Source organism: Molothrus ater, chromosome 3 (assembly GCF_012460135.2).
Source record: "Molothrus ater isolate BHLD 08-10-18 breed brown headed cowbird chromosome 3, BPBGC_Mater_1.1, whole genome shotgun sequence".
Lineage (NCBI taxonomy): Eukaryota > Metazoa > Chordata > Aves > Passeriformes > Icteridae > Molothrus > Molothrus ater.
The window spans coordinates 69,605,115-69,622,832 of NC_050480.2; the positions used below are offsets into that span (position 1 = coordinate 69,605,115).

A 17,718-nucleotide genomic window follows, 5' to 3' on the forward strand; every position below is an offset into this window, starting at 1 on the left:
ATTTAGGCTGGAAAAGACCCATGAAATAATCAAGTCCAACCAATAACTGGTCAGTGGAGTAGCTGGAAGTGTTTGGTTTTTCATGGGAGGTACTGCATGCATGGTCCTCTCATGAGGGTCCTAAGCTTTGGTGACACAGGATAAAATGAAACAGCTAAAAAAGAAATGTTTCTTGAAAGTCCAGTGCCAAATAATCAACAGTATAGGGCAGCTACATGATTCAGGCAAAAATACTAAAGTAAAGGTTGAAGGAAAGTACTGAGAGCTTTAAACTTACTAGTGATTACTCTTGTGAAGGTAAATGGGTTTAGCTGGTACGATGAATCCAGAAACTGTGGTACAGCTCTGTTGGAATCTCCAACCTGAGTGAAGCTTGCTGCTCCTGTTCTTACTTCATAGTTCACAAAAACACTTCCAGGGCTAAACAGATACAAGAATCACATGAGCACCAGAATTAAATATCCTTGTATATTAGTGCTTTTCTATGTTGTGGTGACCCATCTTGCATGGATGGGAAGACCTCACAGGACTCCCCTGTGAAGACTCCTCTTGGGACTCAAAACTTGCTCTGTTATACCAGAAAGTTGTGCTACAGCTCTTCCCTGAAAAGGAACACCTTTATGTGACACCTTCCTTGTCTGATGTTCATTTCTAGTAAACTTTCCTTAGAAACCTAAAATGCAGCTGCATTTAAATATGTGTGGATAGCAGCAACGTCTCTTTTATCCAAGGCTGTATCCAGAGTCAATGTACTATTCACCTTCCTTATGGCCTAGAAAGTGATAGGTTTATTTGCATTATTTTCCCCCTTGGGTGGAGCTCAATCTTTTCCATAAAAGGCTTTCCTGCAGATGGGGAACGATTGTGTTTCTTGGACTTTTGCACAGTGATGAATTCTACCTACAATCCCATTTCCATGTTCATACTTGGGCTTTGCTTTGCAGTGATTATTCTGCTATTCAGTGTGTGCATGCTGGGAGTGGGTTCTAGGCAGAGTGAATGTAACCTTTGCTGACTTGTATCTCCTTGAGACTGGACAGGGAGATTTGTGTCTCCCAGGGAAAAATGAAATTATTTACTTACCTAAAACCTAATACTGTTGTCGATACAAAGCCTGGTAGACATCTGTAGCTGGCATTAAACTGTAAACAAAGACAGGTGAGATGGTGTAAGTCCTCTGTGTATTACTGAAGTGTGCTTAAAATAGGAAACTCTCAATTCCTGATGTGAGTAAGGACATGTAACATATCTGATACCACAGGCCTGGTGCTCTCCTGGTGTCATGGAACACATTTCTCTCATGGTTTCATTCCATGTGTACCCACATGGATTTAAGATAGGACCAATAATAGGATTTTTTTTCATGTTTTATATACAAAAGGTTCCTAATACTTCTCAGTGTATTAAAACAAATGGGAATATTTCCATTGCCATCAATGGAGTCAGCTTTGCCCCACTTTGCAGCTCCCATTGCTGCACACTCCCCAGCTCCCCACAGAGACACTGACCACCCAAGCACTTGGGGTAAATACCACATTACTTAGGGGGCTCTCAACCTTCAGAGATTAAAAAAATAAAGTCATTACTGCTTTTTCAAGGTCCGTTTTGTATTTTTGGTATAACAGAGAGGAAGAATCCTTGAGATCATCCTGGAAGTCTGAGCCAAGTCTGACTGACATATTCATTACAATGGGCTCTCCCATACCACATGACTCTGTAAGGAAAGACAGAAAAATAAATGCAAAATAATAAAAAACAGTGCTTATGAGGTGAAAATCTGTCTAAAATCGGATGAGATTAAACTTTCTTGGCTCAATGAAAACTGAAAGTCCCAAAGAGGCGTGGGAGTGATTCCAGGAGTTGGGGCTCCAAATGCTCCAAATATCTGCAAGTGTTTGGGTCAGTGTGGGCCCATATCACAAGGAGAAGAGCTTTAGACCATCACTGCAGACTTTCCTCCACATTCACAGGCTGAGTGGTAGCCAGCTCAGTCCTGATGTGCTTTTTCATCATACCTTTCATCACTATTCTGACCTCTAAGCAGTGTGTGAGCTGCACAGCAATGAAGTTCTGCCTTTTATCTTCTCACCTTCAGTCTGGGGCTCACAGTAGGGTCCATAGAAAGGCATTTTCTGCATGTAGCCACAGGGCAGGGCTGGTTCCAGGCTCAGAGAAGGGCAGGGCATCACATCACTGCACACCGTGCTCGGCCAGGCATATCCGTTTTCACAGAAACAGCAGCTGCTATTCTCACCACTGGGCAGGCAGACTGGAGTCAGACAGACAGAGAAATACCATGAGAATGGTAAATGGGGCATAGCATTGCAAGATAAATATCTACCTTTCTGTGCCTTCATGACAGGGATCTCAAAAAGTTGCCCTTCTTTTGAGTTCACTTGAATGATGCCAAAATGATGATCTGACAGCTTTCAAATTTTACTCTAGTAATTGTAAATTACTAACAAGAAATGGGAACCAGGCTGGCACAGGGAAAAGTCTGATCAATTGCTTTCAAGTAACTGAATGGAGATGTGAAGTCTGATCCTAAAAGTTTACCTGGCATACTGGCCAGGGTCCCATAATATTTTTCAGACTGAATGTTTTTATGTCACTTGAGCTGAAAGCAAGTGCATAAGCTTTTAGAGATTGTAAGAGCAAGATCATTCAGAATCCCAGTGGCTAATGAGCTGTTGTGTTCTGGTTGTTCTGTCCCCTGGCAGATGCTATGTGAGAGGAGGTAGCACAATCACTAAGTGCTTTAAAGCACTAAAAAAAAGAAACCAATCAAAAAAACCAAACCAAAACAAAAACCAACCCAAAACTAAAACCACCAAACCAAAACAAAACAAAAAAAAATCAAACCAAACCAAACAAAAAACAAAAAACCCAAACAAACAAAAAACCAACCAAACAAAACCAACCCCCCTCCTCAAAAAAAAAAAAAGGCAAAACAGAGCACATCACTGTAACGTTTTCTGTTCTTAATATGCCATTGGCAAAGTAAGATATTAACAAATTGATTTTCACACATTACATGTGAGCCTGAAGGCCTTTATAAGATGCATTTGCATCTTGCTTTGGAAACTGTTGAACACTTCCTTTTGCTGCTTTATGGCTCAGTGATAAGAAGGTATTAAATCTCCTCTGCTGTTGTAAATGCTTGGTGTGCTTGTATATGCTCTGCTGTATTACTTGGACATGATGTTGCACAACCACAACTCGTGTAATAAAACCTGTCTCACCCTGTAAGAATAGGTGAAGTGAGCTCTATTTCATGCAGCCTTTCTCTGTCAGGGTCAGAGTACAGCCTCTTACAGCCATCTATGTTCCAGATAGAGGAGGAGGGAAGTAAACAGTCTGATAACTGCTGTCACAGCTTCCTGAAACTTGAAAGCAACTCAGACTGCTTGTTAGCCAAGCTGGAGCAAAATCCTTTGGCTCAGGCTTCCTCTGGCTTTGTCCCTTCCTTAGGAAAAGCATTCAGAGCTATTCCAAATGCCAACATTATATAAAGAGGAATGGTGAGAGACAGATAACAAATATGCTGTTGTGTGCTACAGCTTCAGCCTTGCTGGGTCTTTCAGCAGGAGCAGAGATGGTTCAGTTTTGCTGATTCTGAAACATGATGGGTGGTAAAAGTGGGAGACATCAAATACTGACAAAACCCCACATTATCCAGAACAAACAAATCAATAACCAACCCACCTGTTGTAATGCTGATGTTTGAAACTGTTGTTTGTACATTTGAAATATTAATTGGAAGATCAATGTTTTTCAAATAGTCTTTGATTGGCTCCAGATAAGATGAATCCTGCAGGCTTACTTCAATGTCAAAAGTATGCTCCGGAAAGGGGATGTCAAGAACAAGCACTGAAAGAGAAATAGAATGAGACTGCAAAGCTGTGTTTGAGAGTAAATCACAAATTGATGGCCTCTAGCATTTGGGGTCTTTGTTGCTATTTAATGGTAGCTTAGTGTGGCATTCTGCTTAGGAAATCTTCTTGCTCCCCACTCGGCAGATATTCTGCTTCTGTTCTATCTGCTCCTTGTCTGACAAAAGCCAGATTTCTCTGGTGTCAGAGCATAGGAAGCTGATACAAATGACATAATATATTCATAGAAGAGCTGCCTCATCCCTTCTCTCCTTAGAATCAGTAAGTTGATGGGTTGCCAACCACAGACTGAGCCATATAAGATTATCTTGTCTTTATCTCATCCTGTGAGTTTTCTCACTTTATCCTTCTGATTCTGTTCCCCATCGCACTGAGGGAGAGTGAGCGAGGGGTGCTGTGGTGCTTGGCTGGGGTTAAACCACAACCACACCTTGTCCTTGATGTTCCCAGCTCAGTACATCAGGAGATACTGTCCCTGACAGTGATTTCACCCTGGGTCTACTGGAAACCTCCTCTGTTACCATATATTTGTGTACATACTGTTTCGCTTCTGCCTTTGCATCTCTGGGAAGAAGCTTTCTTGCCCTAGCGTGCTGTCAATCTGTGGGGAAAAAAAAAAAAAGGTGAAGCTCCATGACAATGACAAAGTGAAACTTCAGCTGCTGTTGTTGGCAAAAGAAATTAGGGAAGAAGATACTGACATAGATAATTTTTTCCCACTAATCTTGGCCTCAAGTTTCCAACCTCCCACTCCATCTTCCTCTTTAAACAGAAAATTTCTATCTTCCCAGCAGGGAAGGGTTAAGCACCAGCTAAAGGATGTACTGAGTTTGCAGATGCCTCTTTGCATATCTCTGCAAGCCAACTGTCCCAGTTCAGGAGGATTTTTGTGTCTGAGCCTCAAGACCTCCACGGGGCTGTCACAGAGCACTTAGTCCTGGGCCAGCCTTGTGAACTGCTTGGGAAACTTGGTCACTCAGCATTTGAATCCAGAAACTGGACTTTGATCACCTTTTGCTTTCCTCTGTGGCAGCAGAGCCAGCCTGAGCAGGAGAAGAAAGCGGACTGAAAAGCCTTGGCTCCAGCTCAGTTTCCAGGTCAGCTATTTTGGGGCCATCAGTAAGACACAGCTGACCATGGCAGGGGTTAGCACCATTTCACTCTGGCTGGGTTTACACAGGCTGCAGCCAAGTCAGATTCAGACCATCTTATCTTTTTTTTATCTGTGCCCTAAAAATACATTGGCACCACTGTTAGCAAGAAAGGCTAAAGAACAAGCAAAGACTCAGGCAGGAAATTTGCAGCTTTGCCAGTTTCTTGGTTCCTACTGAAACCTTTATTTACAGAAAGGGTGAATAGCTTGGCAACTCTTGAGTCGTCTCTTTACATAAAGGAACCATCTGGTGTGTGATTAGAGCTGGGTTTTGTATCACAGCTGTGCTGGGGTGAAGCTCCACACACCCAAGGAGTGCTGGCACTTTTTGCATTGCTGGGATTTACCTTGGTTGGCTGCAGGAGTTACAGAAAGTGCCCTGTGACCCACGTCCTCCTCCAGGTTTGGACTCAGTGGTTTCCTCTTTCAGTTATTCTCCCAAACAATTGCTAGGTTGCTAAATACTTCACATATTTCACACCATTAAGTAATGACTCATCTGCAGGCTGTCCCATGATCAGTGGTGCTAAAAAAAGGTGTCGCTTTTTTTTCATGAAAACTCCTAAGTGCTGAGATGAAGACTCAGCTTGAAAAATCAGAACAAATTAGATATTTGGCCACTGTTAGACATCTGCTGAAGCACAAATGGAACTGCTGCAACCAGACATATCCTGTTTTGCCAAAGGAGGGGGTAGTGGTAGAAAGAGCTTAAGGAGTTCCCACCTTTCTCTTCACATTTCCTTTCCTTTTTTTTCAACTTTCTCAAAGAAGGAGGTTCTCCATTTGCTCACAATGGAGAAGATAAAAGAAGTATTGTCTGGTCTAATACTAATTGTGATGACCAAGAATTGGTAGATTTACCAGATTATATTTACTTCCATTTGGTTAGAACCTTGGTTTCTCTGTTCTTCTTTTGTCTTTTTTGTTAGGGAAAATTTTTCTTTTTTTGTTAGGGAAAACTGTGCAGAAACTGTCTGTTAACAAACACAGGATGAAGCACAAAATGGCTTTCCATACTTCATACTGTTGGTGAAACAGAAAGGATCTGTGAGGATTATTGAAAAAGTGGGAAACAAAGTAAAATCTCAGTTCATGGGCAATATCTAAACACAAATCATCCAGGAGTGGAGTTTTGGTCATGTGCACTTGTCCTGCTGTTGAGACAGTCCTGTCACCTACCTGCAAATATGTCACTTCTAGATATATTTGGTTCCTCTCTCCTGGGATGGGTGAATTCCATCCAGAAGCAGTGCACACATATATGTTATGTAGACTTAGCTCCAGGGACAGTAACTGAAACTCCTTGCAGACCAACATAGTGAGAAACAAGATGTGTTTTATTCAGTGCCTTCTGGAGAGACTTTAAACTGGGAAACATGAAGAGCCCAGTTCTGGATTTCTCCACCTCTTTTATACACTCTGGGTTCAGATCCCCCCCTCCCCCCAAATATTATTCTGACTTCTTCCAAGGTTTTGTGGGTGTAAAGGAGAACATCAGGCTGATACAAGCAGAGATCCAATGAAAACCAGTGGGGGTGGGGAAGGATACTCACTACGTAGGACAATGGATAGAAGTTTGAGTGCTGTGGTATCTGGCAGCAGGCTGAGACCAGCAGGAAGAGGCAGTGGAGACCTGTAGTTGTTGGGGATGGCATTTTGCCTGGTGACTTTGCTCTCCAGCCTGAAGTCAGCTGTACCTACTCAAAACAGGAGAAAGAAATTGTTTGAAGAAAGCAGAGTCCTGAGCAGATTCCTATCAGGGACAAAGGAGGTGCTGGAAATCTGCCATGACAAAAGTTGACTTTGGATCTTCAAATATCCCTCTTGGTGGTACTTGGGAAATGCACTGCCAGGAGATGAGGGAGCAATAAGGAATGTTGCTGCAAGTCAGGGCCTGTCCTCTTGCAGCAGGGAGAGCTCTGCTACTGGCTGTATCCCACTCTGGAGAGGGTTGTAGCATCACCGTGGGCTCAGGTACAGATGTCTGTGTGTCTGTTACCCCTTGGCTAGCAATGGACACAATGAAGAGTGGCATCTCCTGGAAATAATCTGTGTTGTCTTGAGGTTTTAGCAAACTTCTCCATTAAATGCACTGAAGTTAACTAATAAGTAAACTAGAATCTAAGGACCATGTCACACAAGAATATAATGTGGTGCCTGAAATCACACACACACACATATCCACACCCCAATAACATTTTCTACCTCATTAATTCCTGAGCTAATTTAGTCACACAGCAGACTGGATGATGAAACATAAAGGGACAGGTAAAACATTCATGGACCCTTATAACAAGTGCTAACACATCTATGCAACCAAGAGGAATAGAGAAAGGGAGGTGAAGAATCCATAAAGGATAAATATTTTGCTGTGAATATGCACTTTCTGGTTATTCCAAACAAAGCACTTTCTTAGTTCCAGAATTAACAACTAGTAGAGAGCTAAAGAAAAAGAGAAGAAGACAGAACCCAAGAGGATTGTGAAAATCATTTTAAGCACTGAGGAAAGGCTCTAAGCACAGTACTGGACAGAGCCTGAGTGGATAACGTCAGTTCATTATTAGAATCATGAACTCTGGTAAAATTACAATCTTTTCACATTGAAAAGGCTGTTCATCCAAACTCAAGTTTTGCAATGCAGTGAGTCACTAGGGGAAAACAGAAAAATCAACACCTCCTGAGATCAGGGGCTGCCTATTGCAACCATCATTTATCAGAACTGATGCTCCCAGGCAGGCTGGGGCTTTGCTGGCACTTTCCTGCTCTGATGAGTCCATGACAGAAAACAATAATATGAACATGATCTGTGGTCTCACCTTGTGAATTGGAAGAGGATGGCAAGGAGTTTATAGCCAAGCATGTACTTGATATCACCAATGTGGGGGCCCAGCAGGGACTCGTGACTTTTCTCACCAATTGTGGTTCTTAGAGAGATCCATCTGGAGTGGGACTTCACCTGGGTACTGACCTGGTTAAAAGATAGGAGGCAAAAGTAGGGATAAATTATTTTCTTTTCCAATACAGAGATGTTATCACCAGAGCTCTGCAGGAATGAGGTGTAAGCCTGTACCTTACTCTCTGTCCTCAAGTGATGTGGAAAAGGCAGTGGTCAGTGATGCAACACCATGGAAAATTTTACTTGGTTGAGACTAATAAAAGCAAAGTCTGCCTGTGAAGATCTGCATTGGGGTCACAGAAGACTGAGTGACTTGATCATGAAATTCAGAACTCATAAGTGTAAGGTAGAAAGAAATGATCATGGCAGTCTGTATTCTGTGATGGAACTGACAATTACTGAACTGACAATTACCACTCAGAAATGGGATCTGAAGAAAACTGTCAACTGAATTCTGAGATGCAACTAAAGAAGGAAAATTAATTTTAAGATATTTTAGGATATTAATGGAGGGAAAAAACCAAAACCAAAACAAAAAACCCAAAACCTCCAAACCAACATAAACAAAACAAAAACAAAACAAGAGTAAATAAAAACAAAATAGAATAAATAAACAAAGAAAAAACACCCTCTTTTATCTAGACATCTGAGCTAACACAGTATAGCTGCTCTTATACTCCTCTACGGGAATAACCAGAAAGGGAATCACAGTTACTCAGAGTATCTTCCTACCCCACTCCAAAATCAATTAAAATAAAAGAGTGTTACAGGCTTTTTTTGATCCAATCAATGAATGGCTAACAGAATCGGGGGGAAAAATGTAGAGAAATTTTTTCAGTTTCTTTGGCATGTCTGTCACTATATCCAGAATTCTACAAAAGAGACTATTTTCCTATTTTGAAGACATCATCCACTTGTAACAAACTCAAGACTTCCATGGATCTGGCTGATCCCAAGATCACAATTGATTAAAGTGGATCATAAGGGAAACATTATAAACTGTGACATAAGTTCTTGAGATAGTGACATGACTTAATAATTGAAGCACTAACTAAACAAAGGTCTCTGGTAACTTTGTATATTCAGGATATTCTCAGAACATATGGTAAAAAAACTTAATCTGCACAAAGAGTTTGTGTTACACCAGTAACAGGTTAATGAAATAGATAATAGAAAGGCAAAAGGGTCATTAAACAAAATTTATGATGAGAGTAAACAACGTCTGGCACAGTTTTGCATCTATCTTTTGCCCTGCTCCCCAACTTGCCTTCATATTCAAATGCTGTGGGTCAGCCTCTATTTTCAAACACATCTTCTGTGTGACTTTATGCAGCTGACAGCAAACACCCTGTTAACTGTACGTGTCAGACACTACATAGAGGACAACTCATGTAAATGAGACCTGGGCTGCTACTCAGGCTTTGGTAGCTATTTAAAGCTCCAAAACATTCCAAGCCAGTATCTAGAAAACCAGAAAACCAACAAACAAGTTGCAAATGGGGAAAAGTATTAAATGTTCTTCTCAAGCAATGTGGGTGTTCCCTTTGTTTATTTAATTTCTCAATGAATAAAGCATTGGTGTAAAACTTTTAGTGAGAAAATTCTCAAGTATCGGTCTGCCTTCAGTGGGCAAAGCACATGTGCAGACACACTCCTCATTGCTCATACAAACTGTCTCCTGGGAAACAATAAGTATCTTCAACTTATAAAGACCCAGAGAGATAAAGAAGTCCAGATTTGCTATGAAATGCTCATTCTCCACAGCACTCAGGCAGGAAAATATTGTTTAAAGTTAATACTAAAATGCTGAGGATTCCTAGAGGTAAATAGCAAGGTCTCATTTCAACCCAGGACATAAAGGAGATACATGACCTTCTTATTAATTTTTCTCTGAAATACTCTTTTTCATGAATGCTGTAAAATAATTACACCTTCTCTTGCAAATCCACCCAGCACAACAGTCACCATCACACATTTTAGAAAATAAAGACAACACCCAGAGATCTAGTATGATTTACCTTCTCAGGTGGTTCAAAGAGAAGATCTTCTAATTAGATTCATCTTAAACATCACCTGCTTTCCACCATAGCCCAGTCTGCTCTCTCAAAGAAATATTAAACCACAGGAACTTTTATAATTAATTGAACAAGTTATTGCTGCCCAGAAAAGAAGTTACCTCTAGAGCCTGCACTCAAATTTCAAGTGTGAGACTGAGCAGATATGCCACTGCAGAAAACCCACAAGGCATTTTAAGAAGAGATATTTCCTGATACCATTCATCAGATTGTACTCATTATTTCCCCCTGCACTGATCTGAGTCCCTCAGTGTCTTATCTGCAGATTAGTGGACTAACTTGTTCCCCTGCTGTTACTCACCTTCTTTGTTCTAACAAAAGAGGGTGTTGAGGACTGAAAGCAGCAAAATCATGTTTTGTAGCTATGGCAAAATGTCTGTGGGCTATGACTTAAACTCTAAAGGAGGAAATCCCTAAAATTTTCTACCTGAGCTGGCAGCCTGCTTGCTGGACCTGGAAGGCTCTGTGGAGACACATTTATGCCCTTGGAGAAGCTGCACAGAGATGCAGACCTGTGGCTCTGATGGCTATGGGAATTCCCAGAAAGCAGGGGAAATTCTGATGTGTTATGGATGTTCCTACATTAAACAATATCTGAGCCAAGAACACACAAAAAGAGGACATTTGTCCAAGTAACAGTGGAACCCTTGTCCCTACAGTGTTTGATAACAGTTGATTTATCAATGGAATTTGTTTCCACAGCAGTGTGTGAGGCAGTGACTGACTGAGCTCTGTGGAAACCCCTGGGATTAAGTTCATGTTGTGGGGGAATTATTTTTTAAACACTGATTCATTCAGGAGACAGGTCTGTTTCCTTTTCTGCAAACCTGCTCACCTGCTGTTCTCTGCAAGGTGGTGAGTCAGACCTCAGCTGTTTGCAGCAGTTTTAAGGTGATTAAATTGGCATGACTGATGCCCTGGTTACCCTTACAGCATGTCTTTGTCCTCACTGTTGTGGTGCCATTGGTCTGATTTATTGCCCACTCAAGCTGGTTCAGGAATCTCAACAAGTAGAAGTCCAAGGCTACATCTACAGAACTTAATGCCACCACCTCTCTCTCTGTAGATTTGTTTTATTGATGGCCTTGGCCTTCCAGATTCTCATTCAGTTTAACTCCCTGTCCCTGCAGAAAACTAAAGCAGCAATAAGGTGTCCAGCTAACTTTTATCTGAGTCTGATCAGCTTAGAGAACATCTCAGTTAGTGCCAGAGCCAGAGCAAGAAGAGGAGCACCTAAGCGGCCCCAAGCAGGGAAGGGAGATGGAACAAGGGTTGGCAGACAGGGCAGGAGGGTAAGGACAAGGAGGACCTTTTCCTTTCTGCCCTGGCAAGCTGCTCAACACGAGTTCATGCTCTATCCCCAGAGAAAAAATTTTTCTCCCAGAATTGCTCCCTTGGTGACTGCTTGTAGGTTTGAATGATCAGCAGTGCCAGTGCAGAGGCTGAGATGAAGAGGCTGAAGAATTGGCTTAGGCTGAGTCACCTGTGCCTGTGGTGGAGTCACACTTTGCACATTGCCAGGCATTGACTAGAAAACTGGTCTGTGTTAAACCTGCTTTCCCCAAGCTTTTGTGTTTGTTTTTTTTTTTGTTTGTTGTTGGTTTTTTTTGGTTGGGTTTTTTTTGAGTTTTTTTTGTTTTTTTGGTTTTTTTTGGTTTTTTTGGGGTTTTTTTTGTGGTTTCATTTGTGATTTTTTTTGTTGGTTTTTTTTTTTCTCCAAAACTTTTAGGAAAGAGCATCTTGGGGTGTGAGAATGGGAAAGAATGTCAGCAAGGCTTTCTTAAAAGAGGGTTTCTGCTCAAGGCTTATCATCAAGCTGCAGCCTAAAGGTATGAGAAACCTTGGTTTACTTTGCAGGAGAATGTGAAAATTATACAATGTCAGAGGATTAGGTATGTAATCAACTTGGTATGTGAGCACAGGGGATGTCCTGATTGTCCTGATGTTTTTTCCTGTACTCATTCATCACATACTGTCATGTCCCCAGAAACTGAACTTCCTGGATTCTAAAGTCTCAACCCCACAACATTTTTATTTAAACATTTGAGTCTGCCATTAGGCTTCACAGGCTCAAGAAAGCAAGAGTTGTGCTAGAGGACACTTGCTCTATCCAAACCAGGGCAGAGCTACAGGGATCCTGTAATTCACTGGAAATGTGTTGTTGCAAAAAGCATGCGAACACATTTCATCTGTCACGAAAGACAGGCCAGGGTAAGGTTCCCACACAGCTGCACCCTGGGAGATACTGTTCAAAGAGAAAGCAAATGTGGAAACAACTTAGAAATGAAGCTGTTGCAGCTCTCTTGACTCACTCTTCCTCATTCCAGTCCTGGACATAGACCCTTCAGTCTCATGTCTAGAAATTAATCTCAGCAATTTGTGTAATCAAACCCCACAGTCAACTGCATCCAAATGCAGAAAAAAGATGCCAGAACCTCTCAGAAACTGGATGCAACACTGTAGATTCTTACACCATCTGATATTCTTGAGTCTGAATTTTGTGTGTTCAGACACACAAAACTGTGTTTTTAACATGTGAGGACAGAGTGAATCCCAAGTATATTGGAGCTAATAGGTAGTTTACTTTGATATAACAGTTTTTGGGATGAATCTGACAATGCCTGGGGCTTCATTTATTATCTCTATCTGTTTTAGATAGTTTTGCTCATCTCAGTCTTGCAGATATTATTCTGAAGGGAGTCTTAAGAATTTGCTATCTAAATTCACTCACTGTAACAATGTTGAAAAATGTTGAAATATCTTCTTTTTTTTTTTTTCTTTTTTTTTTAGCAAACATTTTTAATTGGAGACCTGGGAGGTAACAAAAGTGCACTGTGTGATGCTGTTGATGTTTTGGCTGGAGCCCTGTGTCCGGATATTGCTGTATTGGAGAGCATCCAAAGGAGAGCTAAGACAAGAGGATTGTATAACCTCAATGACAAGAGCCATAATCTCGTGAACAGGCTGAAGGTTGTTCAGATTAGATAGGACAAGACTCAGGTATTGACACAATAACAGTTTGTTCCTTGAAAAAGGACTGACATAGATGTTCACAGCGGCAGCTGGCTGAAGTCACACAATCTGAAGCAAAAGTAAATATGCTGCTGATTATGGAAAATATGTAATTATAACATTTAGAAGCACAAAATTAGGCTACCCAGGGTGGCTGCAAAGTTTCCTTCAGCAGAGGTTTTTAAGAAGAGACTATACAATTGCTGACATGGAGGAGAGGCTTTGATTCTGCTTCCATGTGGGTTTGTGGCAGTGGGTTGATGGGTAGATTGTTTGGGGATCTGTGTTCTCAGAGCTGTGTTTGGACTGACCAGGGCAATGATTGTTCCCCTGTGCTTGACACTGGTGAAACATTAAAAATCCTGTGCTCTGTTTGGGGTCCCTCATGACAGGAAGGCCACTGAGGTCCTGAAGCATGTCCAGAGAAGGACAACAGAGATGGAGAAAGGTCTGGAGCACGAGTATGGTGAGGAGTAGCTGAGGGAGCTGAGGGAGCTCAGCCTGGAGAAAAGGAGGCTGAGGGGGACCTTCTCACCCTCTACAACACCCTGACAGGAAGGTGAAACCTGGTGGATGTCAGGCCCTGCTCCTGAGTAACAAACGACAGGACAAGAGGAAATGGCCTCAAATTGCTCCAGGGGAGGTTTAGATTGGACATTTAGAAAAATTTATTTGAGGAAGGGGTGGTCAAGCAGTGGATCAGGCTGCCCAGGGCAGTATTGGAGTCAGCATCCCTGGAGGTATTTAAAAGATGTGCACATGTGGACTTCAGGGACATGTTTTAGTGGTGGATTAGCAGTGTTGGCTTAATGGTTGGACTCATGACCTTAGAGTTCTTTTCCAAAATGTTATTCTACCTTATCCAGGTTTAGGCATTCCTTTCTTGACCTTTGCAGCACAATATTCTCACAGGTTTAAGCAGAGAGGAGGTAAACTGTACCTACAGCCTTATCAAGGGTTTCCCCAAAACAATATTTCCAGAGGAGGGCTATGGTTCACACCTTTTTCTATATCAGCTCACACCAGCTCACATTTTCCATCCTTGTTTGTGCAGTATTTATCTTTCCTTTTGACCTATGATTATGACTTTAGATTCCTCTATTCCTCTGTCAGCCTTCCCGTGAATTGTTGATGACCTTTTTACATAGCCAAATAATCTACATGGAAAATGAAAATAATTTAGACCCAGCTATCTGAGGATCAGGCTCAAATCATACCATGACCACACAGGACTTCCTGCAAGGAGAGAACAACTCTCTAGGACTCATATTTGCAGGGCATAGTAGCTGAAATAGCAACCATTTAGCTGGATAACTGGGAGCACAGAGAACACTGCCCAGCTGAATGTCCAAATTATCACATTCTCCATGCATTCCTAATACTCAGAGAGCAGCCAAAAGAAGTTTCTGTGAGCATTTTTAAGTGAGCATTCTGGACAGTGCCAGCCAGTCCTGCAATGTTTTCATAGCCCTTCTGGCACAGTTCACAGTTGGACTTACTGCTTGTCACTGGAGAACAGCAATCTGCCAGATCAGTGAGGGCATTCTTGCATGAATAAGCATCAACTGCCATAGTCACTGGCTAAGCATTATTTCAGGGAAGGGGGAAGGTGAGAACCAGCCTGGCACATTTGGAGAGGCATGAACACTGCCCTGGCTGCTGACCAGCTGTACAGCTGACCCCTTTGGGAAGGTACCACACCACGGCTGGACCTGTGGCCAGCCTCTCCCATGGGGTTGGGTGACAATACATCTGCACTTACAGCCACATCACTGCGTTAGGACAGAAAGAGCATCTTTGGCAGGGTGGTGATGTCCCCAGAATTCTTGGGGATGGTCCTGTGCACAGCCAGGAGCTGGACTCAATGATCCTCGTAGGTCCCTTCCAACTCAGCTTCTACTGTGATTCTGTGATAGTTCATGGCTTCTGTGGCCTTGGCAGTGTAGCATGATAAAGACACCTGGGTTCTACCAGAACCAGAAATAACATGCTGTTGGCATTCTGTATAATCCCTTGCAGCAGGGCTGCCTCTATAGACATTCTCTCAGACCTGGGGGTCCTTATTTGGGTTCCTTTGCTCAGGTAACCTCTGTTCACTCAGAGGGACCTGGCCTATTCCACCTTATGCTTCTGTCTGACTCACTAACTCTGTCTCTTACAGGCAGACATATTTGTAAGCTTTTCTTATCCTGCCCGTCATGTCTTTTTTCTAGAATCTTTCTGACAACATTTCTCATTTGATGATAGACTTAATAAAAAAAAGATTTCCTGGTTCTGGATTCATCTTAAGCACAATATCCAGCTCCTAAGCTCCCCAGTACAAGAGAGACTCACTGAAGTGAGCCCAGCAAGGGGTCATGAAGATGATTAAGAAGTTGGAGCATCTGTCATACCTGGAGAGGCCAAGAGAGCTGCTTAGCCTGGAAAAGGAAAGGCACAGGGGGATCTTGTCAATGTCTAAAAATAACCAGTGAGGGGACCTAAAGATATACCCACCCTGGAGTGGGTTCTCTGGTAAGGGGTTATAAATGCAGAAGTGGAAACAAGCAGTTCTGTTTTAGAAGACACAGAGTTATGCTTCCCCATGCAGCCATCCCACATAAAAGTATCTTTTTCCTGTTGGCTGTAACCTTTCTATATGCTGTGTCTGGGAAATCTGCCCCTCTTCTACCGAAATGGAGATGAATACACCTTTGGCATCACCAGGAAGAAGAAAACAACCAACCTTGCAGGCACAACACATCTTCAACCAGCAGTTCTTTGTGAGGTGGATATTAGTCCACAGCCTCAGTTCTTGGCCCTCTGCTCTGGCTGTGAGACATGTCCTGGGTCACTGAGGCCAAGAGCTCCCTGTGTGGTCAGGCAGACATATTCTGTTTTAAAGCCTCACTGTAAAAGCCCTCAACTCTGTGCTTTTTACTCCTTTATTCACACTGAGAGACCATTCTCCCCCCTTTCTAATGGGCTCTGCTAGCTTAATGTCCTAAACAGATTTGCCCTTGGTTGAATCCTGGGACTGTCTAGCCCAGTTGGTTCTTATCCAGCAAGGGCTATAGCAGAGGCCCTTGGAAAGAGTTTTACAAAAATGAAGTAAGTTTGCAGCAGCTCATCTTCAGAATGTTATTTCCACTTCTGGCTATCAGAGCTACAGGGATTTCTGGAGGCCAAGGCAGGTCATTGGTGTTTAAGAGCCCTAATGGCATTTTAAGATAAATGAAGTAAATTACAGGAAAATCTGTGAGAGTGTGCAGAATACATAATTTGCAGGAGCAAGGAGGTCTAAATTCCTTTGCTTGCTTTGAATCTACCACTCATTAGGGTCAAGTTTGATCCTTAATTGTCAAACTAGATAGCACAAACTTTTCCATGGCCTCTCACACCGTATATCACTTTTACATTCCCCATCAGCTATTGAGGACGAAGAGTCCTGTGCCATTTTAGCACAGCAGTCCTCCTGCCTCTTTGGTACTTGTTCTGTATCTTTCCACTTTGGCTGGATTTTTTTTTTTGCAACATAGTTAAGCTCAGTTACCCCCATGCCAGCATTTTCCTATGACTTGAACAACTCTGCCTCCCTCTAGGTATTTTGGATGAAGCCTATGGTGCTGTGAGATCTGTGGGGGTGAAGGATGCCTGGAGAGAGGAACCTGGAGCTGCTACAGGTTAGAAGGTGTGAAGGGGGAGATCTGCTGCTGGCACAGGCACAGTTTGGCTCCAGTAGCAGCTGAATCTTGGTTACCATTTGCAAACAGCTAAGGAACATTTTCCCAAAGTCTTGAACTCTGGGGCTAAAGCCTTGTTTTCAGTGCCTGTCCAGTTTGTTATTCCTCAGCCACAACAGAAGAGTTTTCCTTTCTCTGCATAAAGCATGACCTTTGAGTAGTGCGTAATAAGTTGGATGATCAGACAATGTTTGTTTCAGACAGAAAACACACAATGCCTTTAAGAAACACACACCCAGGCACAACAATATTTCATGGGAGAGTTGGCTGAAAGGGAAAGGGGGGACAAGGGAAGTTGCACTGACCTTAGATAACACATCTGAATGAGAACAAAAATAAAATAAACAGAAATTAATCAAGGACACAAAACTGAACTGCTTGGTGATAAGGATTCAAACAGGCAATAAACAAGCTGTGGCATGCTTTCTTTGTGATGTTTGTGGAGCTGTGTTATTCCAGCTCTGTGCCTAGCATGGTGCAGGGGGCTGAGTTTGATGGGATGCTCAAGGATCTCTCAGACATGAGCAGAGGTTTTATTTTCTGCGGGAATAGAGGGGTAATTCTTATTTTTGTTGGTTTTGTGCAAATAAATGTCATGGCACTCATAAGTAAAGGGATGAATGTTCCCCATGCCACATGGCATGTTAATATGCCAGACTGAAAACAGTGATAGCTGCAACCAAAGTGAAATGGCATTTAAATCAGCACTTTACGGGAAAAAGAAAGCCTTGCCTAATTCTTGTCTTCTTCCTGATAGTTCTTTCTCACTTCCACTTGTGTTTTTCTCTACTCCACCTAAGTCCTCCTCCTTGAGCTTCATGTTGGAGTTTTGTAGAGAAGGAACAAAGAAAAAAAGAAAAAAAAATCTTGCCAATTAATTCCACCCTCCTACTTCAGCCCTTTGTTGCAGCTGGTTACGACGTTTGGAAAGACTGTGGAAAAGCATACACCAGCTCACCATCGGATA

The 17,718-nt window shown here is 42.3% G+C and overlaps 1 protein-coding gene across 2 annotated transcripts in view; it reads right to left on the reverse strand.

The window, feature by feature from the left end:
- Window positions 1-17,718, reverse strand: part of ADGRF5 (adhesion G protein-coupled receptor F5) — a 46,950-nt gene that overhangs the window by 22,477 nt on the left and 6,755 nt on the right. For both annotated transcript variants that reach the window (XR_008508282.1, XM_036380604.2), the window contains exons 2-9: window positions 7,863-8,014; window positions 6,600-6,743; window positions 4,434-4,494; window positions 3,706-3,870; window positions 2,090-2,269; window positions 1,587-1,714; window positions 1,084-1,142; window positions 278-420 (exon numbers count right to left, since the gene is read on the reverse strand). Coding sequence is in view for 1 of the 2 variants with exons in the window: in XM_036380604.2 (XP_036236497.1) it covers window positions 278-420; window positions 1,084-1,142; window positions 1,587-1,714; window positions 2,090-2,269; window positions 3,706-3,870; window positions 4,434-4,494; window positions 6,600-6,701 (838 nt within the window). In the remaining variant the exon portion in view is untranslated. The remainder of the gene's footprint in view (window positions 1-277; window positions 421-1,083; window positions 1,143-1,586; window positions 1,715-2,089; window positions 2,270-3,705; window positions 3,871-4,433; window positions 4,495-6,599; window positions 6,744-7,862; window positions 8,015-17,718) is intronic.